Source organism: Lingula anatina, chromosome 10 (assembly GCF_051362555.1).
Source record: "Lingula anatina isolate TDL-2025a chromosome 10, LinAna3.0, whole genome shotgun sequence".
Classification (NCBI taxonomy): Eukaryota; Metazoa; Brachiopoda; class Lingulata; order Lingulida; family Lingulidae; genus Lingula; species Lingula anatina.
In genome coordinates, this window is record NC_141776.1 from 9,898,652 (window position 1) to 9,925,513 (window position 26,862).

The 26,862-nt window shown below is 38.0% G+C and overlaps 1 protein-coding gene across 1 annotated transcript in view; it reads right to left on the reverse strand.

Annotated features, from left to right (window-relative positions):
- LOC106153054 (uncharacterized) overlaps positions 1-26,862 on the reverse strand; it is a 77,260-nt gene that overhangs the window by 42,918 nt on the left and 7,480 nt on the right. The window contains exons 2-6 of the mRNA XM_086997510.1: positions 18,083-18,445; positions 15,652-15,873; positions 12,344-12,891; positions 3,026-3,296; positions 432-2,705 (exon numbers count right to left, since the gene is read on the reverse strand). Of these exons, the coding sequence (XP_086853636.1) occupies positions 432-2,705; positions 3,026-3,296; positions 12,344-12,891; positions 15,652-15,873; positions 18,083-18,445 (3,678 nt within the window). The remainder of the gene's footprint in view (positions 1-431; positions 2,706-3,025; positions 3,297-12,343; positions 12,892-15,651; positions 15,874-18,082; positions 18,446-26,862) is intronic.

Consider the following 26,862-nt stretch of genomic DNA (forward strand, 5'->3'; position numbering starts at 1 on the left):
TGACCCCTTTGCCAAAACGTGTCTTTGAGAATACCAAATTTCAGACATCATGCAGTAATAATCTGCCGGACTGTTACTGATTGAAAGACGCAAGTCATGCAAAGATAACAGAGAACAGCGTTTCTGAGAAAATGACTGACAAAAATCATATCCAGCTGACATCTGATTTTAGAATACAACAGAACTGACATTCTGACATAAAATTGGTTGCAGCACTCCGAGTGGGCGGTAGACTTTTTAGCCTTAAAGTTTTAAAATTTGTTTAAATAAGCATAAGGGATTTATCTCTATTATTTATATCTATCAGTATTTTCATTATAAACTATAAATTACTGCATTCATTTCACTACGCCGTCTTGTATTTCTTTAATGCTTCATAGGTTGCTGAATTCCATAACTTCATTTATTTCAGTTTAATTTGTAGTACTTACCTTCCACCGCCATGACTACAGCGTAAATATACACACTGCACCCACTGCATCTTTTTCTCCAAGCCTTGAGAAACTGTACAGTGTTAGTAGAGGTGGTGAAAACAGAATCCGTCGAGTTCAGACCTACTGTCCAGTTTTTTACTGTATCCGTCAAAAGCAACTGATAATCAAGATAATTTGAGTAGATAATAAAAACACGCAGTTTGAGACCCGGTCTGGTTGTAAAGGTACCACATGGTCCATGTAAATAACTAACAAACGGCAGCATGTCACCTTCATTGGCCAGATGTGACGTCCCGCAGTCGTGTTTGTAGGGCGTGAAGTATGTTGTTGTAGTCCAACTGAGTGAAGATTGCAATAATACAGCATGTGAACTAATATCTTTCATGCTGGAATCCCTTAGAAATGCACTCAACGTATATGTTTCAAAAGCGTTGTTATCAATGTCTGCCATCACCATGTTAGACATACTCCGTTCCGTCCCGTCAACGTAGAGTTGTCGGATGCCTCCTCCAGATGTGAGAATAGCCACATTGCTAATGTTGTGTCGGTTAAAGTCCACCTGTAGAGAAGGACCTTTGCTGCTTGACCCGGAGTCAAGGTATCCAGCAAACTGCAGTACTGCATGTTTTATAGAGCTGGAACGAGCTGTCATACCTAATCGTATGCCGGCCCACGTTGAGTCCCGTGAATGTTTGGCGCAAACAACTCTGAAGAACGAAGCACATTTGTATCTTTGCATGCCCGTAGAGCAGTTATCTTCAAAGTTCGATTCATTTCGAGCGCAATGGAGTTGTAATCCCATCTTTGCCGTATCAGTAATCGTGTCTATACGACCAAAAAAAGTGTAACCAAGTCGCTTGCATTCTTCTGCTAACCATGCGTTTAGCATTGGTCCTCTAATTGAAGAATCGTAACAAACTGGTAGTGTGCGTCCGTTTTCTTTACCGTAAAGTCGCCCGTAAAAAGTGTTAATATCATACCGATAAGGCTCCCGATACAACACAAACAGACCGGAATCTGCAGCTGGACATGTCATGTTTTTTGTTATAGCAGATTTTCCCTTAGCGGTAAAGATACACCTCTTACTTGCAGTCCCACTGACATTCAGTCTTCCCTCAACGTACATCCCCACAGAATCCTCAAACTCTAGAGCTACCCCTGGTTCTATGGTAAGGGTGGCGTTGGCTGTCACGTTCAAGTCACGTGTTACCGTGTACGGTCTATCAGTGTCATTAAGAGTAAGGTCGGTCTTAATGCGGCCACCGAGTGTGTAAGGAGGTGGTGTTGGATCCACGTCTGAGGACAAACTGGAGAGATCCGACGTGATATAGAAAGGTGTGTATAGAAATTCGGTTCTCAAAGTATAGAGCTTCGTATTGTCAAGAATTCCCGAATAAACAGCGAATGGATCTGATGTTCCCCAGTAATTTCGGGACACATCTAGTTTTCGTAAGACGGAGTTCTCATGCCAAGTTGCCAGTTGATATTCAACAGACGGGTTTTCGAAAATGTTGCTTGTAAATGTGAAAACAGTAACAAAGTTTTTGACTATCAGGCTGGCTCCGACCTGATGCCGTTTGTATATATTTCTCACATTGTTGTCTCTAAACGTATTTCCAGTCATGAACAAACTTGAGGCAGAAACACAGAGAACGCACTGGGACACATCATTATCAAATAACGTGTTGTTGAGTATTTCTGTGCTCACACCGGTTTCTATTAAAAAGGCTGCAGTCCCATTTGATTCATAAACAACATTTTCCATCACCTGGACGTTTCTGAGTCTGTGTGTATTACATCTGTAACTTGTACCCAACCTAATGGCAGTTGTACTTTGATTTTTGAAGACATTGCCAAACACTATGATGTCTGTTAGGGCACACTCTCTGGCATGTGGCATCCATATACCGAAACTGCTGTCTAGCAGGGTGTTATTTTGAAAAACGAACCTGACGTTGTTTGATAATATCCATACTGAGGCCGAGCCAACAGACAAAGCGTAGTTAGAGGAGTCATTAAACTCATTCTTGTCCACGGTAACATTCCTCTGGATATGTTCAAAGTACATATGGATGCTGTTATCCATAAAGACGCTGTCCTGAAGCACAATAGTACCAGACCCTTTCCCCACGTACAGGCCTGTCTCTGAGGAATGTGCGACACGAGCCTCTGAGATGAGAAGATGATGCAGTTGAGATTCAATGAGAATACCATTGGCTGCTTTCCTGATGTCCACGCTATGAACTGATAACCCAACTTGATCTGAATGAGCTGAAAAGGCACACACACACACACAGCTATTGCATACATTATTTTCGTATTACATTGTTTTTTAATGACCCTCTACCTTCGCTGGTTTCATTGATTTAAAACTTGTTATGACTGAAGCTGAAAATGTATACCATGTTCCCATTGACAGAGGCATAGTTACTGGTATAGGAATGCTATAGTGTAAATAATGCCATATGTACGTTGGTCTAAATCGTCCACTGTCATTTCCCTTCTTTAAAATGATATGGGTTTTAATCTTTGCTGCAAAGTTCCATAAAATTAGGCTTACAAAAAGTGTTCGCAAATACAGGTTCACTCACCTGCAACCGACTGGATTGAAAACATTCCTTGGTACCGTTCCCAAAAATTAATATTCAGTCTTGAGAATGACAACAAGACTGACCCGCCAGTTGTGTAGAGAGGAGACGGCATGGTTACCTCATCACCATACATATGCACTCTCTCAAGTCGCTCGTGGTTTGTACTGTTTCCGTCATATATATCCAGAATGTTAACATTTCCACGCCAACTTGTCCTTATATATAGTATGCGCACTGCCAAGATCTGCGCTGAGCTTCGGCTCCAAAACACCTACAAAATGACGATATAATACGATATAAATCTTTGACGTTGCGTTTGTCTATCCCCTAGCACGATGTCTCATACAAAGCGTCTTTACTCAATCATTGTCGGACAAAAACCTCAACGTTGTTACCTACAAAAAGATAGTAGAAGTAAATACAATTTGCTGGGCACTATCTAACAGTGACTATACAGCTGATTTATACCATACTTGTTGGTGATAAGGAAATGCTCTGCTCAATGCATCAATCCTCTTAATTACTCTAAATCCCTAAAGCCGGCGTAGTTTGCAATGATGAAAGGTTTTCAAGTCCACAGCAATGTCTGGCACTTTGGGTTAACGAATGAATTTACTGCCCTAGTAGAAAAGTCTCAAGAAAGAGCTCTTAAGACAATTTATCCTGATCTTGAATATGACGCTGCTTGTGAACATAGTAAACTTGAACTACTGAGTGACAGACGGCTCAATGCATGCAAAAAATTGTTTATCAGTATTTCAAATGAACCTGATCATAGACTGCATTATCTTTTACAACCAAAACAAAATGTCAAATATTCATTAAGGGAACAGGAAGCATTCAAAAAACCTAAAATTAAAACCAAACGATCAATGAGTGACTTTTTAACAAGTGCCATATACAAGTTTCAGAATTAACTGATAGACTTTTATTTCTTTTTTAAACCTTGCATTTTAGATATAGTGTTTTAAATGTGTTTACATATGTGTTTTAATATTCCTTTATTCTTATATACTTACTAATGGTTTTATTCAACTATGACGCAATGATTGTAATTATCCAACCCTCGGGTTGCAAGTTTGGTAATAATAATAATAAATAAAACATTTAATGAAAGAACATGGACTTGAAAATAAGGAAGACTTCATTTCCTTCTTAAAAATAAACCAGCAATGTTTCGTGAATTTTTTAACAGACTACACCCTCGCCTAACGAAACCAGTGCTGTAATAAGAACATAAATTTGAATATGTTTTAATCCTTATTAATCTTATAATACCCTTTAATATTTTCTTGTTCAAATACTTAATCTCTCTGAGGTTGCAAGGCCTGTTTGGTTACGGTCACACTAAACGAATCTTTGCAAATTGCAACTGTTACCGGTGGCAAAAAGGTCGGCGACTGGTTGCAACAAATAAACATTGGGTTAATATCCGGTTGCGCCGGTTTGCGGTGCAGCACCGATAACCTCCTGGCGACCGAAAAACCTACTTGCGGTATCCAATTCATGTATTTGTTTCATTGTTTACACAGATAATGTAGCTTTGCCAATTTTAAATGACATACAGCGATAAAACATTGAGGTTATCGGTATTTTACCTATGATTTTTACAAAATGAAAGAATAAATTAAACTTAGCGTCAAAAAAACGTGCATTAATTTTTAGCCTCACATTTATTTTATTTTTTGTTTCGTAAGTTTGAAATGCGTGGTATATGAAAGCCTTGGCAATTAGTGTAAAATCTTGCCAAAAATGCAATTTATGTTTTCTTTTTCTAAAATATTATAATTTATTATCTTGATATTTAAAAGGCATACATGCCAAATTATGGAAAAAATCTTTGCCCAAATAGACCACTATCCTACGCCTTTTTTATTGCAGTCGCTTGCTACCTTCCCGTGACATATTTTCGAATGCCTGCGACCGGTAAAAAACCTGTTAGCGACCAAGCCACTGGAGGCCGTCAATAGACGATGCAGTTACAGCTGCCACCTTCTAGCGACCTGTTGCCGACTACTTGTGACTGGTAAAAAAAACTTGTAAGCCACAAGACGACTAAATACTGTCAATCGGCCGTGCAGTTGCAAATCGTATGCTCTTGGTTATAGCAACCTACTGACCACCAAGAAGAGGACGATAGGAAAACTTAAGGATACCGATATTTTTCATCTTTAGTCGCACTGGTTGTCGTTGCACAAAAAAAAGTCCTTCATGTGTCTTCGATCGCAGGCAACCTGTTAGCAACCTTATGCGACCACTTTAAAAACTATGGCAACTCCTTGCGACTGAGGTTGCAAAGAGGTTGCCCAAAAGTTGCACGCACAGGGTGACACAGTCTTTAGATTACCTTTTTTGTCTTGCTGACGTTTGTTTTGCCTTTGTCCAAGATAACTTTGTACAAAAAAACCACATCCAAGCACAGGCTGCATGCGCTACATCTGAACTCAATCGAAAACTATTTAATAATATCCCTTTAGTTTTAACAAGGTTTACTTTCGTCTTCCAACGTACAAAGAGTGTTTAACGATTTTTTTTTTTTTTTTTTTTTTTTTTTGTAAATTACGGACAATGCACAGTTTACTGAATCGCATAGAAAAGCGAGCAGATTTCGTAATATGCTGGGCCCAGTTTTATAATGGACGTTTAGCACTAACCAGTGGATAAGTCTTACCAGTGGATAAATTCTCCTAACACCCATTAACTTGTTTCATAAACAGTGTTCAAACAGCCAAATTGTGTTTCATAAACAGTGTTCAAACAACTAACGGACTGTTTAAACACTGTTTATGAAACACAATTTCATCCATCGTTTAGTTAGCGGGGTTTATAGTCTAAGAAAAAATGGTTTAACCCGGGACTAATTGCAAAAAAATTGTAGTATGGTTTTTTTGAGTCTTTGAGTGGTCCATATGATCATATTAAAAATCTAGAAAAATCCAAGTAGTGGAAAAGGTATTTTTTGGGGAAAATCAAAAATGGCCGCCAGCACAGAGATCTACAGTTAGTAGGTGCAAATTTGCTCCACCTGGTTTCAACAAAAGCTTGTTAAAATGGTACAAAATCCATAAAGGGATGTTGTGCCACTTCTCTCCAATTAAATCAAATGCAGATAGCCTCAGCAAAATACAAAATGGCCGCCAAAACTAAAATGGCGGCTACAAATTACCAAATTTGAAGTTAAAAATTGAATAAAAAATAAGCTCAAAAGTACATTTATGGTCTTTTACCACTTTCTGTTGTTGTACTAGATTGGCCAGGACATAAAGACTTAAATAAAATGATTTTAAAGGAACTCTTTATCCAATTCATGCACCAAGATAAACTTGCCTGAAGTAAACAACATCATTTCCTACTTAAAATGTATTGCCATCCTGTCCCTACACTTAGTTCAATGTCTTATTCCATTTGAATCTTAGTTAAAAATAACTGACCAGTCAATTAGTGCCTAACTGTCTTCACCAGGGATGACCTAGATTTCACTTCAAAAACAAGAAAATGACATTGCGAGCAATTATGGCTTTGGGACAAGGCTCAGAAGATTATGATCATATGATGTGCGCTTCAGATAAACTTTCATTATTTAAATGAAATATGGAGGTCTGCATCACCTGAAACTTGGATTACTTTAACTGCAACACCTCCCAACTTCTCACCAAGGAAATAAATGAACCTGTTTGTTTTATTTGTTGGTAAGAATTTTTTTCTTTTCCACTCTACAGCTTCGTCTCATCTGTGAAGACAATAGCTGTGCTCATACTGTTAATTGGATCTAACTAGGTGTGCAGAACCATAGCTTAGTAGAGGGGACATCCAAGATGATCCCTTTATAATGCTACACTATAGCTCTCCTATATCTCCCTGGTGTGTGATGAAGAAGCGCCACACCATCTAAAATGTACTGGACCTCACCTTCACTTTCAAACCCATCTGACTATATTGCCTGTTCTAGCAAAGAGGAAATGTCCATAAATTGTACCCTGAACCTTGCAGTTCCTTGACTTTTCAAAGTGGTTTTCTCAACAGCCAGTTGCTGGTCTGTCTTTGTCAAAAATTCACTCTCTCCCACATGTGATGTTACCATGGTCCAAAGAATGGAGATCTGGTTGTCGGCTCTGTCTCCATCAATTGGAAATCACCCAGACAATGCATGCATGTACCTTCAATGTCATCTGTGCACTGTGTTTCACTGTGCTGTGCTTCTTGTTTTGAGCAACAGTGGCTGGCACATTATACCGCAAAAGCTTGAAGATGAGAAGTGCAATGAGGGATAGATCAAGTAATAGCTGGACCCTCATTGCCCTAGCCAGAGCATTCCCTGGGAATCATGTGACTTACTGTATTGACAGCAAATATAGTTTCAAGAAGTTCTCAAAGTCCTGATCCTGTCATGGGTTGACATATGCACTAAAGGTAGCTCATCTCTGTGTGGAAGCCAACAAGCCTTGCAACTGGAGATGGTAGTATATTGGATTCTTGTTCAGTAGTCTGGTCCTTCCTCCACAGTGGTTGATTAAAGGTAATTATTGGGGGTTGCTCTGAACTGTTGAACGCGTGAATAAATTAAATTCAATGTGGGGTAGATGCATGACAGTTCTTTCTGTAGATCTATATCTATCAGAGAAAGAGACATAACAGATGCTTTTGCTGGGTGATTCCCTCTAGTCACCATTTGCCCATGTAATCATTACATAGCTGTTTGGGCTGTGGCTGGAAAGCAGGTAAGGACAGTTTCCAAAAAATGGTTTCTGATAAGATCTTATTCCTAGATATTGGGGTTTTCCATGTTGGTGAATGTGGCAACAAATACTCCAGGATTCTGTCCCTTGTGTGGCCCTGGAGCCCCTCTCATATCTTACTATTAGGAGTACGAGCAACAGAATCCATTCAATTAGGAATCTGTTTCCAAAAAGTTTATGCAGTTGGACACTCAAACCTATTTGGACAGGCCAGCAGTACATTTGGCCTGGCTGATTATATGATTACTTGTCCAATTGATGCAACATTTCAGTCTGTCTTAGACTGGGTTCCCATAGATTTAGATCAATCTATCCGGATCGACCTAACTCCTTGGGGGTTCATGCTAAATTGCTGTCAGGTTCCGAGAGCCGAGCGCGCACAAAAGTTAATTACCCCCTAACAGCTTTTAGTAGGCAGGACAGACATTTAAGTTGGTCAGGCTGACAACAATCTAGTGAGACTACCCACGGGGATAGATTGATCTAAAAATCTATAGGCATGTACTCTTCGAAAAAAGACTCATATTGTGTTTGGTGCCACTTTTAACTGTACAACTTTTTACCTCCATTACTTATTCATCAATATATTAAGAAAGGGGGGTAAAGACACAATCTTGAGTGGAATATTTACTGAAGACAGCCTTATGAATTATCTTGCTGACAGCCATATTGGAAAATACTTAGAACAGGTACATAGATGGGTATAATAAATAAATAAATTAAAAAAAACAAGTGTTTTTCATATATCATATATTTATGATATTAGCAAAGAATTATTTGTTCCCGGCCAGAATGAAAAGAAGTCTTATCCTTATTTGTCTAATTTTTCACACTTAGACTCATATTTATCCTAAAGAGCCATATTTGAAGCCAAATCTCACAGAGTTGTTGTGAATGAAATAATGATTATATTTAACACCCAAACAAATTCAATTGCCTTCAAAAACAAGGCAAAAACATAACTTGCAATTTTAGGCAACACTTTAGGGAAAATCTGTACAAATGGTCTTTGCCTGAACTTTGACTCAAGCCAGTGACCTTTAGTGAATAATTCCTATTAAATAAGCTTTTTTCAGTGAATATGTCATTTTCTTTAACTTTGTGTGTATTTCGAGGTTTTACTTCCATTTATTTCTAGCACAATACTATCTAAATTAAACAACACCATTTACTTACAGTGACGCAATATAATGGCGGCCATCTTGGAAAAGCTGCCTTAAAAACCTTTTTTCACTACTTAGATTTTTCTAGATTTTTATTATGTTTAATTTTGGATATTAAGCTTTCTGAAATACCTCATTACATTTTTTGAAATAAGTCCCTACTGAAAAAAAAACGTTCAAAAAATTATGTCTTATAAAACCTTATGAATGCACTTACTGACCGCCATATTGAAAAAATGCATTGAACCGGAACGTAAATGGGTGTAAGAAGAACATGTAAAAAAAAACAAGTGTTTTCTATATATTATATGACATTTACATAGAAATCTTTGTCCTCAGAATGAAAAGAAGTCAATATTAATTACCTACCCAGCCACTTATACATAATTTTTATCCATCTGATTTTTCACAATTTGTCTCATATTTCTCCTAAAAATACATATATTTTGCAGCCAAACGTCATAGATTTGTTGTGAGTGATGTAATAATTGTAATTAACACCAAAAGTTTCAATAACCAATCTTTAAAAACATTTATTGCAAACTTTTAGGCAAATTTTCATGTTAAAAATCTGTACAAATGACCTTTGCCTGACCTTTGACCCCAGGCCAGTGACCTTTGGTGAATAATTCCTTTTAAGTAAGCTTATCTTTTCAACAAATTATTCTTTGTCGACAACTTTGTGTATATTTCAAGGATTAACCCCCATTCATCTTAGCAAAATACCACCTAAATTAAAAGACACCATTTACTTACAGTGATGCAATATAATGGTGGCTATCTTGGGAAAGCTCCCTTAAAAACCCTTTTCCACTACTTAGATTTTTCTAGATTTTTATTATGTTTTAATTTGGATATAGAGCTTTCTAAAATACCTAATTACAATTTTTTGCAGTAAGTCCCTACTGAAAAAAAATGTTAAAAAAATTAAGTCTTATAAAACCTTAAGAATACCCTTGCTGGCGGCCATATTGGAAAAAAGGAATTGAGCCTGAACATAGATGGTTGTAATAAGAAAACGTAAAAAACAAATGTTTTCTATATATTATATGACATTAACATATAAATATTTGTCCCCAGAATGAAGAGAAGTCAACATTTAATACCTACCCTATACATTTATACCGTACTAGGATTAAGAATGTGTACATTTACCCCGTGGACCATTTGAAGATTACACTGCGATTAATGCGGTGGAAAATACAATAGAGAGAGTGTATAATGATAGGGTCGCTAAACGATTGTTGACGGCATATAGTAACTAGCCTAATCCCCTGGTCGCCTGGGTAGCCACGCCCCCTTAGAGTACTTAGGTAAAAAAAAAACGGTCTCCCGTAGCGAACTATCCTTTTGTTCAACAGCTTCGCGCGTGCAGCTGATTATGTATGTGGTGACACTATAGCTAACTGCATATAAATTTGTGCTAGCTGTTATTTGATTCATTCTGCTGTGTCGGATGTTGTGGATCAGCCCATTGGTTCGTTGACTTATGTTTTTCTGAAGATTGGTGGTGCAGATTTTGAGTGCTTAATTATTTACCCTCCTTCTAACAAGAGAAAGGGGAAGGGAGATAAAAAGAGAGAGTGTCAAATGAAACGGGTAATGAGTATTACATTACATTAAATAAAGGGACTCGCGGTGGAAGAAACGATAGACTGTTTTGCATCAAGGTCTGCCATTACCCCCTGTAGCCCTTTATACACTGTATAATGTCATCTTGACCGCGGATCCTCCTATTGGTTAACAGAAGGACTAACACTCACTGATGAAGCCTCTTTAAAAGACAACAAAGCCGAGAATTATGCGGAAAAAGAGAAACCATTTGTAACTTTAATTACATTGGTCCATTTTGGGTGGTTAAAGAGAACCTTGATCTCAAAAAACTGTAGTTATACATCCAGATAAAAATATTATAAGACTTAAATGAATATTCATTCTTGTAACAAATGCAGGGGAACGTTCCTTTGTGAATTTAACGCCAACAATATGGTGAAGCTCATTAGGCATTTTCAAACATCACAGAATGGCACATTTTACAGCCTAGCAAAGTTCGGAAATCATATAAAAACTTACTACTTAATATGAAATATTATGTTTGGCGGTTAAATTTTCTACAAATTATATTTTCTCTTATTGTTTTAAATGCAAAAATGAGGTGTCACTCCATGTGTAGCCAGGTGTGTTACCTAATTACCACACAACTCCCGAAACAATTGATGCATGCATTGTATGTTCGGTGGTCAGAATTGTGAGGGGTGGTCTTTTCGGCAATTTCTGCCCTTGCATAAAAACGTATGGGTTTGGTCAATCTTTGGAGTGTATTAAGAGAAGCAACAAAGGGGTCGCTCTGAAACTTGACAGGTACCTTAGAGAAGATATGGTTCGACAGCTAAGCAACACAGCTTACTATGGGATTCTTGCTCTCAGAGAAAATGACCAGAAACGGACAGTCACTGCCAGGCAATTCAACATTTATCAGGGACCGTTAGTCAAGTCCTCCAAAGAAATGCTACAACAGGGGCACCTTCTCCAAACCTCGACAAGGGTGTCCGCGTATCACACCAAGAAGACAGGATCCCCTTCTTCTTGCCGTGCTGGTCGTACAAAGACAACCAGTGACCTCAGAAAAGAGTGGCAGAATGTCATTCAAACGCACGTTTCAAGGTCCCTCGTGAACAAGAGATTACTGCAAGCCGGTTATTTTGCACGGGGACCAGTAGAGAAACCACTGTTAACAGCAATTCATATACAGCGACGTCTGCAATGGGCTGTGGACCACGTGCGTTTGCAGCCAAAACACTGGAATCACATCGTTTTCAGTGATGAGGCCTGATATGGATTTTTCAGGTTGACGGTCGAATCCGTGTCCGCCGACGTGTACGAGAGGCATAAAACGATGATCGTGTACTAAAGGGGGCAAGCAGAGGGTGGTAATGTCTCTGTTTGGGGAGCATTTCATGCCGGTGCGCAGAACCAGTTGGTATTTCTAGGAGGCAACCTCAATCAGGATTCCTACAGAGACATTCTACAGCAAACAATGCTTCGATTTGTAAGAGTCATCTTCAGGAACAACTTTGTGTACCAAGACCACTGCGCAACACCTCATCGAGCTCGCAGAATCACCAATAGGTTCAGCAACTGCCCTGGTCTTCAAACTCCCCAGACATGAACCCAAGTGAAAACCTGTGGGCGAAGTAACTCACAGAATCAGTAGCTATGGCCATCGGCAGGTAAAAAGTGATGAAATGCGACAGGCAAATATCACTGCGTGGAATGATATCCCAATCCAAACTCTAAAACTCTTGTCACAGGGTATGCCATGTAGGATGAGGGCGCTGCAAGCGGCTGCTGAAGGTCATACCCGCTATTGATGACTTTTCATGATTTAATTGAGTTAAAATAAGGGTGACTTGACTTACCTGAGAGCACGACGTCTCTAACCCCAGGTGAAGGTCCGTACTGTCAAAGCTGACTATGAGCGGTTGTCCATCAGGAACCGTTGTTTCCGGCGTGAGGCACATCTTATAGGAAGGAAGTGGTAGTGTCCGGTTGTAATATACGCCTGCTTTGTTGACATTAGATATCTGGACATTGTTCATTGCTAGATCACCACCAAAGCTTCTGAAGGAAACCCCGTTGCCCAAACTGGCCTCGATGTAACTATCATTGATTAACGCATGCCCAGCTATATCTCTAAGTAGAACGCCATTACCGATAACATTTGTTATATTGAGGTTTTCAAGCACAGGCGGGGTTCCAGAGACAGATATGGCTGCCGTATCGTTTGAGTGTGTCTCGATGTTAGGAAGACCGGCGAATTCAACGTCGACATATTGGAGATCACTTACTCCTGGTTCGGAGGAGTTAGTCACCAGCTGTATCCCAGACCAGTACTTGGCTGTTTCGTTGGCATCCCCGCGATATCCAGAGTAACCTGAACACTGCAGCCACACGTCTTGACTGTGAACTGAAAAACGACAGAATGTCATGCACGACATTTTAGAAAATGTTAACGAAAACAAAAAAAATCATGTCTGCACGTCCGCGATACAGGGTAACAACATCGGGACATGGGCAACATGGCGCCGATCTTGTGAGCATGCTTTCCGCTTAGAATATGCATTGTATATTGTTTTATATTCATACATTTTTGACAATGTAACATTAATCACATACAAAATTATTAGGAAAGAGTGCACTAAACTTCAAAGAGTTGGGAAAGCACGCTACGATCCTAAATCGGCTTTTTAACAGTGATGACATGAAACCATCTCTTGTGTGCACGCTTTCTGTTTATATAATATACATCGTACAGGGTATTTGCTTCATATTCATTAAGTGGGGAAAGTGTGACATTAAACACATAAAGAAATTATCAGGGAAGAGCACACTTAACTACACAGAGTTGAGAAAGCTCCCAGCTATCCTGAATTGGCGGTTAAATAGCGATGGCATGAAGTCGTTTTTCGTGAGTTACACGCCAAAAAGTGGGGACCGAGTATAGCTAATTTAATTAGTCTTATTCAATATTCATGTGACCGGGTCATAACTTCATCAATGGATATCTCCTCTATTTACGCTAAGTCACTGGGCCGAATCTGAATGGGGAAATGAAACTACACGCTAACTGTGGTTTCGTTGCCGAACGAGTCTGGAGGATACGAAACAGGATTGGGTTATAACACCTGTGATTACACGCTCAGGTGACAGGATTCCTTACACAGTGTTGTTTAATGAAAAGCAGAGGGTATTTGAGGTATTTAAAATTCCGAAATTGAACGGTTTGTATAGTTCATGTCTATGGGAGATAATACTTTGTACTGAAGTTAAATACGGAAACGATAGTAACGCACAACAACCCGTTTTCTCCGCCCATCAAAATTTGCGACGAAGAGCAATTTTTGTTTTTCTTCTAATATGTGTGCCTTAAATGACCCCTGAAACGACCAAAAGACATGACAATGCTATTCTGAGAGCTTTCTTTTTCATAATATAAGCCTGCAAAACAGACTGGTATGCCGGTGTCCCATATTTAAGCGCTGTCATTTTCGGCTAAGAATTAAGAAGTTTTAAATACACAGCAATGTTTGGAAATATAAAATTGTTTGTTGTATACCCTTGCACCCCCGTTGTAATCCAACGAATAGGATTATTTTGACAGACTATTAAAAATAATCACCCACTGCTGTTACCCAGTATGGTGGACGTACAAAATATGAAAATGGTACTTTTATTTTTCAACTATAGAAAAGCACTCAGACAGCGCAGACCTCTGCCAAACACTGAGAAATCGTTGCACCAGTAGGTAGTTGCGAGCACGTTCATTGCACAAAGGGTCAAACTCATTGGCCGTATCTTGCAATGGTGAAGAACCTTTTTAAGACTCTTGGATCCAGATGATGAACCAGGTGATAGATTCCCACCAAAATCTAAACACTTATTTCATCAAAATCCATACATAACCTATTTAGCTAGCATATAGAATGTTTCATCATCCTTTTCTGAAATAGCTGACACAAAGTTAGGCGCGATGTACTTAAACACTATAGGGACTGAAAGCAATTTCAAAAGAGAACTTATATTTAAAAAGTTTTATTACTGGATTTTAAACTCTACTTTGTACTATATACTTATTATCTGAACATTTTAGCTGTTTATTTATTTTATTTTATTATTATTTATTTTGTTAATATACGCTTGTAAAGTCTACTGAACGTTAAATGGATTTTAGGTCGCCGTTGGTTTTCAGTCAGGCTTTACATGATGTCAGCAATAAATGATGGAGTGATATCGATCTTAAATAACGTTCTGGAGTATAATGCTTGACTTTGTTCATTAGGAAGAGGGGGTGAATAATAAATAACTCCATTAATAAAAGTTAAAATTCGAATAAGATACTTTCTCTAACAGGGAGCTGATGCAACTGTTTTACAACCGGTGTCAATTTTCCCGGGCGTGAGAGTTATAAGGCGTGCCGAAATATTCTGAATCTGCCGTAAATTTTTGTCATCCATTGAGTAGCAGCCATCGAGTAGAGGGTTGCGGTAATCAAAACGAAAGATATCCACCGCATGTAAAAATGTTACTACAGAGGATTTATCTAAGTAATTTTGGATATCACTGATGTTCTTTTGTTAAAATACACAATAAAGGAATATTTGCTATTTGTCTATCCATAAAGAGTGAGGAGTCGAAGTCACACACAAGTTTTTCGTAACACTGGGCCCCGTCACTCGAAAGAATCGCGTATTGCGAATAGCGATATCACATAGAGGCTACAATGTATTATATGGGGCGAGTATGGGCGAATTATGGAACCGAGACGCTTGCGCTCGGTCGCAATGCTCGATACTTTCGAGTTACGGGACCCTGGAGGACTATTGGAAGTGTTTGATTTTTATTTTAAACCCATGTTTTGATGTTTCAAAATCTTGCACCCAGCGTCCAGACCAAAGTTGCTGAAGCGCAAACGCAAACTTCTCATTGCATGAGTGCATTATGATGGCGAGCAATTAAGAATCTAGATGGAATGTAGAATAAGTAGAAAAAAGAACGCACTGTGGCACCACTTTTTTACATTTTTCCTGAAGAGAAGCACAATACCTTTAAGACTTTATACTGATGAAGAATGCTGTCCCTATTCAAATCCAAGCAAATAATATGTAAAGAGATCCATATATAGAGAAGTAAAATTAACACATAGGCCTAAATATTACAACGTACTTACAGCAGTTGTGTACACGGACCCCATCATGACGGCAGTCCCATAGAGAGTCCTCGTGTCCATTACATCTCACGTTACTGAGTAGAATATTCCCAGTACCACCGCCTCTGTTATTTACTCTGGTACAATATTTATATCCCAGCATCCTAGCAGCAACTCTGGTGTTGTAGTAGGAGTAGTACCAGTGCGAGTTCCAGCCATTCTGACAAACGGTGCCGTAACTTCCTGAAATATACATACCCAGTATATACAAGAGTACAGATATACATGTATACATGGGTTAGTATTGAATATGGGAGAGAGAGAAAATTTTCCGAAACAATGCTCGGTGAAATGATTTTAAATGTTATTATTCACTAATCTACGACACCGCCACTGGCGCAGAGTAGTCCCAATAACCTACAGGGTACAACAATGTAGGTAATATCCCCACAGCACACATGAAAATATTACAGCAGGTAGTTTTGTATTCAACAACGTGGGCAACACCAAATAACAGCATAACACGAAATTCCACTAAAATTTACAAGATTTTTTTTAGAAATTAAGATGTAAATTTTGGTGAAATGTTTTATCCACTCGGTATATGTCTTTGCTGAAAATTATGCAGTTGCTAGATAAAAAAATTGTTTTTTCATCAGATCCTTTGTGAAAAACTGTTTTCTCTATCCCAGCTGTGTACATGTAGATATCGATGTAACCTAATGATCACTCCTCCAATGTCCAGCAAAATAAAAAAGCTTTTATTCTACTGAAAAAAAACTCCCTAGGCTAACTTCGACCTCGGTCTCGTGAGACAATTTACACCCACACTCAATATACAGGTGCAAATGAAATCAAAGGCATGCTCTTAGAAATGTTAAGTAAACAGATTATAAGCTAGGTTTTGTTATTTTAGGGTCCCACATGAAGAAGTTTGTATCAAAGTTTCACTCTCATAGAACCATAAATAATAACAAAAAAATATCGTCTAACCCAAAAAGGAACATACGTTACTGTCACAAATGCAAAACGTCCAACTGTGGAAACGTGATACCCACTTTGAATAATTCAATCATCACTGGTTTCGTTCTTTAATTTATTTCTTGTACGTATGACGTTGTAAAAATGATAATCTTCGGTATAGAGCAGTTAATTATTTTTAGGGACTTTGGCTGTCATTGAATATTATAAAAGGGGTGGGGGAATACACCCTACTGACAGTAAAATAAGTATTAAATAAACTGTTTTCCAATTGTGATCCCAATATTATATCAAAAATTTAAAACTATCATGGAATCACAATATATTATTCAGTCAGCAACATAAACCCCTGTTACCTATTGGACCAAGTACTGGGGCAAGATAAAACTTGCTGATTTTTTTTTTCGGGGAAACATGCGTTACACAGGTACCTTTAAAAACATCCTTACGTCATATATAATTAACTATGACTAAATCACTGCAAAATATGTCGGAAAGTGAAATAAAATTAAATGGCCAAGTATAACAGGCACATAGGCTACGTTACCATTTAGGCTTTTTACATTATGCACAGACAAGGTAAAAATTAAATATAAATGTAAAATTGAGACAGACTTTTATCTATACACAGTTTTAAAAAATTGAATGCAACTTCGAATTCATTCAATTTTATTTTTTGATAATTCAGCATGTAAAATGCACCTCTATATTGGGTTTGGGTGTTTAGCTTCATGCTATAAGTTGCTTATAAATCTAGACGGTAGAATAATATACTTATATTTGATGTTATAAATTGCAAAGTATACCAGTATACATGTAGTATGCAATGGCTGCTGAGGGGACTTCCTGTCCCACTCATGCTCACTTAACTCTGGAGAAAACCTTTCTCCCTTCTCCTTCCCCCAAACAAAATGGAACAATACGCTTCTTAAGAAAATATAATAGTATACATGTCATAATCCTAGTCTCCAAATTCTACCATTTATCTGTATTTATGCCTGCTCAAAAAAGGACAGCCAACATTTTCTTTTCTTCTTTCATATTTCAAAGAAAAATTTTTATAGAGAAAGAAATATATTTTTAAAAAGCTTTTAAAGGAACACGACTAGTAAAAATTATAAATAACAAAAACAGCGATATGTGACAAGGTCCAGCTATTTTATGGTTAAACTGATTTTGCGTAATATTCTATTATTGCTGAGTGATGCTAAGTAAATATCTTTATTCCTGTGCCCCCTCCCTTATCTATTTTACACACACGCACACACACACACATTTCATTAAATTTATAGATATACCAGTGTTATGGGCAAAGTATAAAAACTGTATTTCACCTGACTGAAATTGACTGAAAACACCTCGTACGTAGGGTTTTATTTAACTTCTAATAATACAACACGAAACGGTAAGTTGATACAAGCTGATGGCAATAAATAAAGGATAAAAACTAGACGAGTTTCCACAAGCTTACCTCCCAACAAAAGCTCTAAACGCCCTACGTGACTTGACGTGAAGTCTCCCGCAAGGCGAGCGCCATCAAACCAAATGGGAGGGCTGTCGCGTTGTGCTGGAATATTGGGTGTATCAGCTGCAGTGAAGCGAATTCGTTGACCAGGCTGCCCTTTGGCTACCAGTCTTCCCCGGACACTCAAGGTGACCCCAGGGTCAAACGTAACAGTCACGCCAGGCTCTACCGTAAGCGTGATCCCCGGGGGAACGATAATCGAAGAATTGACGTAGAACGGTTGGTCACTACGTCGTAACGTCAAATCCGCGCTCGGTGAGGTGTCAATGACGGTGTCAGCGTTGGAAAAACTGAGACAAATCGTGTGAGCTAAAGGTTCCTTGTGAGCTAAAGGTACTCTATATAAACGCCGCCTTTTTTTTTTTCATGTCGCACGTCAATCACTAACGCTGACTGGTAATCATAATAGAAGAATGGAAGAAAAGAAAACATTTCCACGCGATAAACATTCACACGCGATAAACTTCAAAAGTTGTGATTGAAAATGGTGTAATAGACTTACCGGGTAGAAAGGTATCAAGAAAACAATATGAAAGTTATCATATTAAACAGCAAAAGAAAAGAACATGTTCTATTTCAAATAACCTCGTGGAACTGGTAGGGCAGAGTATTGACGTTAAGTAAACTGTGTTAAATAATGGCTACTGAGCACTTATACATAGAAAAATTTGACGGGAATGGCGGCTTTATTGTCGACAAATATATCCCTGTATTAGTGAACAGTTATTTATATGTTAGTGAGATATGCTTTCAATCGGATAAAAATTGAATCAGACATGTAGGCCTATGCCTTATTTGGCTGCACACAGACGAAGCACACAGATCTTGAAAAGATCAAAGCTCACTTCTGTGCTACTAAATAAAACGGGAGGGGATATCAGACAAACCCCCCTTCCCGGAAAATTCCCCCCAGAAGAATGTATATTTATGTACAAATATATATAATTTCAAATCTTTTCATCCATTTTATGAACTTTTCTTAGTGTGATGATGCAACTCGAGGATAGAGAATGCTAATCTCATTATACATTATTTTCATGGAGTACAAGTACAGAAAATTTTAGAAATGGAAGAACAGAAAATTTAATTTAAAATCTGATCAAAGCATATCTCCAGGTAAAGGTGGGGTAAACAGATGATCCCACTCTCAGGTAACCCTTTGATGAATTAACTGTTACTTTTAATTGCTTCATTACCCCCCCCCCCCCCTTGATTAAGTAAACCTTGAATCAAGGTGCACCTCTAGGGAGAGTTGGCATAAACAGATTCTCTTGCTTATCCTAGTATCCCTTAGATTATCTGTCACTTTTAATTGCTTGACTACTACCCACCTACCCACCTACCAAAAAAATATTCATAAAATATATGTTTACCATAAAATCTGTTTTCCCCTGGAGAATGGGTGGTTACACTTTGAATAGACTTTTAATAATACTTTCTGTACTTGTACTTGTACACGAAAGTCTATTTTTTTTTTTTTTCAATTTCAAATATTCGTTTTGCGAACGCATTTCAACAAGCACTTTTACCTGCTGAAGTATAATAAAAACGATCGTGTTTTCTTACGTTCTTACGTTACAGAGCCTGATAATAAGATAAATTAATAACTTAACAATAAAACACTCTGTGTAATTCGCCTCAAAGAGTGATTAATAGACTCAGGCCCGTAGCCAGCAATTTCAGAGGGGGAGGGGTTCGTTTTCTGAAAAAGTGGACCTTTTACCATAAAATCCTCAAGTAAATAGATCTAATTTTACCCAGAGTGGACCTTTTCCCAGCAAAAAGGGTGGTTCTTTCGAACCCCCCGAAACCCCCCCCCCCCCCCCCCCTGGCTACGGGCCTGAGACTGAAATAGAAGGTAGAAATGTACACTTCTGCTGTTGCTGTAAGAGCAACAAAGTGGAGTACAAAATAAATTGCATTTACTATTATTCGTTTTGCTTCCCCACGCGGTTTGATATTTCTCTTCCTGGTTGAAGTATACAACGGTATGTAGGTATTACTTACAGTTGTCAGAGCAGCTTGGAGGGAGGGCTGCATACACACTTCATCGTGCTTTTTATTCTTTGTAATTTGACTCAAGGCTTTTATAGGCATCATTCTATGAGGTTTAGAATAGTTATGAATTCCAAAGCATTTAAGTACAGGTGCGAATCAAGAATAATTTGAAGAGGGTAGTTTTTTTCGAAATGCCAGGCTTCAGATACAATGCTGATGCTCGCCCCCTTGGCGTGGAATTCGGGACTTACCCCTGGGGTATCAATGTTTTGATATCCGAAAGCTTTTTACTCACTTTTTCACATTATTAGTGACTGTGACTATTATAATTCAAATCACGTTTATTCTGCCTAAAACTAATGTAGCTGGATTCTTTGACAAGCTTCTGTGAGCAGCTGGGTTGTAATCAAGGATTGTGTCCTGATTAAGCTGATTCCACTGATCGCACTTTATCGAGAACCTCCCGCAGAGTTGGACCGACCCAGGTAGTACGATGTGTGAATCTGAATGCGCCCATACATTCCTTTTTTCAAATACCGGTAAAGAGTTATACAACGAATCTCTGCCAGTACTGGCAATATACACAGTGTGCAAACAAATCGTTGTTGATATACATGTAGATTTAAGCAAAGGGAGTCAACAGCTTGCTTCCATAGAAAACATGACTGCATAGTTACGATTATACTTTTTAACTGCATTTTTTTCTAAGATTGATTTTCATGGCGAATCTATCTAGTGGGCGACATGGGACGATTCCCAATTATACATGCCTTTGTACACGTGGGAGGTCAGAATCTATACAGTTCTAAATTCATCTGCCTTTGTCTACATCAGGCAGTATTTTTGATGTACAGTAATTAATAGGATATGGTTTGGGTATCAGGAGAAAACAACACAGAAACACATATGCAAAATACTCAATAAATGGAGTTTGTGTAAAATAGTCCACTTAATGAGACGTTATAAACTTGGGTTAAATTTTAACAAAATACACTAACTACTCAATCTTTTATTGAAGAACTGGTAAGTGATTTATAGGGCACTCGAAGCAGAAATACACTTAATTAAATACATTATTAAAAACAAGGCAGCAAAGCTGTAAAATGTACAGACAAAAAGCTAGGATACTGTCAATTCTGATGCAATAATATATTATGCTTAACTACAAAGTCAGTATCAAATTTTCATTATGCATAACAAGTACGAATAAAAGTAAAAGCATAAGGCTTCAGGTCCATGAGAATTTCAATTCACAAAGTTCACAGTCAAAATGCCAGAATGAGCAAAATGAACATTTCCCCCAAACTTGCATGAATTCAATAAAAAGTGATAATCCAATGAAGCTTGTTTTCTAATTTGAGCTGTATGTCTATCCTAAGAATCATTCTTGTAAGTTAAAAAGTAACGCAGTTTTCTTTTCATAACGTTTGCGGTGAAGTAGGTTCTGATGTAATTATGTAATTATTGCATAATGATAAACTGTATAATTACCACCAAATTTAATTACCTAATATTATTAACGTGGACATTTAGAAAATTTGATTACCATTGCATGGGCTTCATGCCCAAGTCCCACAATGAAAATGGTAATACTTAACAGCATAATGACCATCAATTTTTAATAATAAAATATAACTATCATGGATATTCAGAAAATGTGACAAGCAAAGTTCTTCAATCCCATGGAAGTTAAAAGTCACACCTTTAAAATGGCAAAATGTAAATGAAATATAACTGTACTGAAATGAGTTTATTTCCATTTCACCCCGTCTCTGCAGGTGCGCTTTTTATTGTTCAGTCTTCTAAATACCACATGTAACATACTGATAACAGCATTAAATGTGCATCCTTTTGTATGTTTTACAGTCATTGAAAAGATTACCGCTGATCACACTAATATACACTGATATCACAGGGGTAGACAAAATTACATAAATTACAACATTTTGTTAACATACTTGTGGCGACCCTGTGGTCAGAAAGTATCATTGGCCCTCTCTTAGTAAATATCGAGATACAGGCCTGTACTTTCAAAAGGGGTGTTCTTTTTCTGAAAAGGTGAACCTTTTACCATTGAACCTTCGTGCACCTAGATAAATTTTTACCTAGAGGGGATCTTTTCCCAGCGAACCCCCCCCCCCCCAACCCTCTGGCTACGGGCCGAGAAAGGATGAAATAAAATGTATCGAAACGCCTTCATTTCACGTGCCTAACCGGCACACAACAACTCACGTGTGTGCGCGCGCTCTCGCACACGAACGCAAGCGTGCCCACACGCACACGCACACACACACACACACAAAGAGAGGCATCAAGTTACAAAAAAAAAAAAAAAAACAAGAAAGATACAAATAAAATATCCTATATTGGACTTTTTAGAAATGATTCAACAAAACTGTTTTTTTCAAAACGTGAATGGCCCGACTGTACCATCCATTAACATGCCACATCTCCGCATCCGAATATCTTCTACCCTGGAAACTCGCTATTGTAAATACGTTTCTCAAGACAGGATGCTCACAGGTTTTTCCAAATAGTTATCGGTTTAACAGAATTTGTATCGGTCGGGAATTAAACGCTGACCGGTTTTTTAAAAAAAAATTACTTCCGTCAATTTGCATAATGTGAAAGTGTTGCTATGGAGACGGCTTTAATCACATTATAGTTTGCAAATGTTTGCCCAAGAAATAAAAAGTACTGAGTTCTGTTAATAATTTGAGACCCTGTATTTCAGGCCAGCGAGTTCCAAGTACCTTACCTACTTGGCTATACAATGGAATATTCAGGATAGTTTTAGAAAAATGATCCACTTTAATTTTAAAATACAATGCATATAACCGTGTGAATATACAGTTGTTCTTAACGGAAAAAATCTAACATTTACCGGTGCAAATCTCAGGAAAGGTCCTCATACTTACTGTGCAGAGGGAATAGGACGAACAAGAGTTGAGACGTTCTTGGGAAAAGGAGAAGTGTTGATTTCGCGAGAGAGAGAGAGAGAGAGAGAGAGAGAAGGGGGATATGAAAGAATGCATTTATCTTTAAAGGACGCCCATTATGAATAGGGAAAGCGTTATGTTTTTGAAAAATTTAAGTCACTTATAATGACTGGTTCGAAAATAACTTTAAAATAACAAGGTTTTGTAAATAATAAAGTGATTGTAGAAAATCACAAAGACTGTCAAATCAGGAAACATACATGTAAAATGTGACTGCAGGTTTTTATTTTCCGCACAGCCCAAAATCAATGAATTACCAGTTGACTTTTTGTTGCCTTTTTTTTTACTGAGATCGTACTCATTAATCTCATTCCTTAAAAACATGTATGCCTTAAATTCCTTGTTTTTTACAGTTGTTATCTGCGCCCAATCCTGAAAATTAACCCCTTAACCTCCGTAGTTAGCATAATGTAATAACGCACTTGGGAATCAAAGGTTTTGTCTAGAAAGGGGAGGGATGGCACAGGGATCAAATTTATCCTTATTCGTTCGGCAAATGTAAAACAGTAGGGGAAGAGAATTTTAGTATAATACGTGCGGCAAACGTGGGTGAAAAGGGATTACTTTTGTCTCGTTTTTCTTGCAATGCTGTTTTTAAAACAATATATGGGGTCGGGGTGGGAGTGGGAAAATGGATATACATGTATCAGAAACTATAAGCATGAGGGGGGGGGAGCAGGGGGGAGTAAGCCCCTCTTAGGTCCACAATTGAATAAGTTATCAAATCATGAAAACAACTCCGGATTAAATGTGGCCATATGTCTGGGCGTATGACACAAATAAACCTTAATTCTAACAATTGTATAAAGGGACCTTGTATTCGGGTGGGTCGATGCGGAACCAAGTGATGTGGATTAAAAACCATTCAACGATATTCTTAGTGAAATAGCTGGTTTAAATGTGTTTATGGCCTACAATATACTGCGACCAACGGCTTGTCACATCTAGCACATTTCCATCAATTCTGTGGTAGACGTCACAATCATGCGAAGACGCGACAGTCGCCAGAATATTACCTCGTTTGAAAAGTAATTTTAAATAGTTGTCAAATTCGGTAGACAAGCAGCAAAAGTGAAAACGCGTGTGCACTTGAAACCCTTTAGCGACACTTTATAAATAATAAAAAATGCATTAAATAATATACCACATAGGTCAAAAAGGTTGTCTCATCCCCAGTTTCATGTGCTTTTATTTATAAATGATCACATCACAGGAGTTAATTGCTTTGAATGGTGATTTTCATTCCAGACACCATAACTAACATGATTAGTGTTACAGAAAATACAAACTAGCTCTTTGAGCCCTGTTATTAACCTTACTAAGCATCTGTGGGATGAAGTGAAGTGTGCAATGCAAAGGAGAACCAAACTCCTAATAATCTGGACCAATGCCCCCAAGTTCTTTAGGAAGAATGGGACAATATTCAACAAAACAGAATTGTTACCCTTGTTGAAGGCAGGCCGCCGCCTACAGGAGATAGTTACAGTACGCGGTAAACACAAACGCTATTAGACACATAGCCTTTAACGAGCAGACCCTAATGCTAAATGTGTGTAAATTTGGAGGCATTTAGTGGTGTCATTTCAATATAATGGACATTTCTTTACGTCTGTGAAAATCACAGTGAAACGTCGGATTTGAGGGGTTGCATAAATGGTATTAAATATTGATATCTTATCTTATGTGAATAAATGGTATTTTAATATTTAAAAATATTGATATCTTCACCGCTAGTTTGTATTTTCTGTATCTCTAATCATGTTGGTTATGATATCTGGAATGAACATCACTATTTATAACAATTTTCACCTGTGATCTGATCATTTATAAATAAAAGCACGTGACACTGAAGGTGGGACAACCTTTTTGACCAATGTTGTATATTTATATCAAATAAATAAATATGTATGTGTCCTTTACACATTACAAGTTAAGTTCCAGGGATAAATATACTCGGTGTTTACTAATACGTGTTACAACAAAGTCCGAAAAATGATGCACGGCGCGTTTCATGGAGCTTTCTGATTTAGAGGTAATTTGTCTCCTTGTTGCTGTATGATATAACCATTAAATAAGGGTGCTGTAACGAGATCCGCACATTGATCAATTGGTTTAACTGTATTGTATTCACAGCAACGTGTATGTGAGTATTACTGATATACAGCCCTTGCCAGTTTATAATATTATTATTATTATTATTGCCTTCTATACTACAACTACTCTTACTACTACTACTACTACTACTACTACTACTACTATTACATCATCATCATATAGTCGTACTACGCTGTACTACAACTACTACATTTATTGGTTCTACAACTTATACCACTCCAAAGGTACGCTGAGGTGTCCCCAAAAATCTCTTAGACTCAACGTGCTGTCGGGGACCACTTGAGGATGTAGGCCTACGGCTGTTGTAACGAACTGATCGTTTCGTACGTTTCTCTTCCTCTTTCCTACATCCATCCCCGTTATCCCCCCCCCCTCCACCTCATTCCCCTTCAAACACTCCAATCATTGGAATGCACGCACATGCTATCTGCCGTATCACAAAAGGGCGGTGCACCCCCCCCCCCCCCCCCCCCCCACTCCTCGCCTTACATTCAGTCTTCACTAACACAATGGGGTGATATTTGTGGAATCTGTCACAATCATGATTGAAACAGCATCAGAAGCAAAACACCGCAGTCTAATAGCACATTACCCTTGTTAAAACAGATTGTTCAATTTTGAGTATACAGTATATATACAAACTGGTTGGTGTTCTTTTCTCGAAAAATAGACTTGGTGTCTGGATTAACACAGGCGTGAAATTGTAAACTTTGTCCGAAACTGTTCATGCATGTTTTCTATACTATATAAGATTCCAAACACTGAACTTGGTCTCTGAATATTAGATAACTGTTCTTTATGTTGTTTACACAGACTAGATCAGTTAAAGAGATGTGATCACTGTGTCCCCAGCAAACGCAAGATTGAATAATGGTGTGTATCAGCGCAATTTTAAGTTTTGTTTCCATATCTGTTTGAGGCCACATTTAGCTCACGATCCCAGCGACAGATAACCGCAGCTCTGGGATCATGCCCATGGATTCTGTCTTCAACTTGTCCCAAACCACAGACTAATAGGACTCGGCAGCTCAACAAGGAGATCACTGTCGAAACAAGCAGAACGTTTCATTTGCACTTACACTGTGCTTCTTCCTTAACATCAATCTTTGATTGACTTTAAAACTATAGTCAAATTGGTATACTGCTTGGAAGTCAAGCCTTATAAACGGATTAGGCGCTTACTAACACTGCCTACAAATCTTTTAGCACTAACACCTATATTAACCTCCAAACATATAAATCAACCAGCACTACCAGATGAATGTTAGAACTAGGTATCATATTGTTGGTGCTAAATAGATGTGTTGGGTAATTCGTGGGTCTTGTGGTTAACATGGGCGTTAGTGCTAATAGATTTCCGGCTAGTGTCAGTAAACGCCTAATCCGTTAATAAGACCTAGAAGTCCCGAACAAATTTTTTCAAACTGCCATAAATGATAGAGTTGATAAGTCAACTTCAATTTCTTAAACCTTATCTTCCCAAAGAAATTTCATGGGCGTATTATTTGAAAAAAAGCTTCAAATGTTCTTATTCATCCTCGTTTTTAGATAATTTTAGATCTCAAAAATCTTTCCGGGAAATTAGGACACCCACCCCCCACCCCCGGATAATTC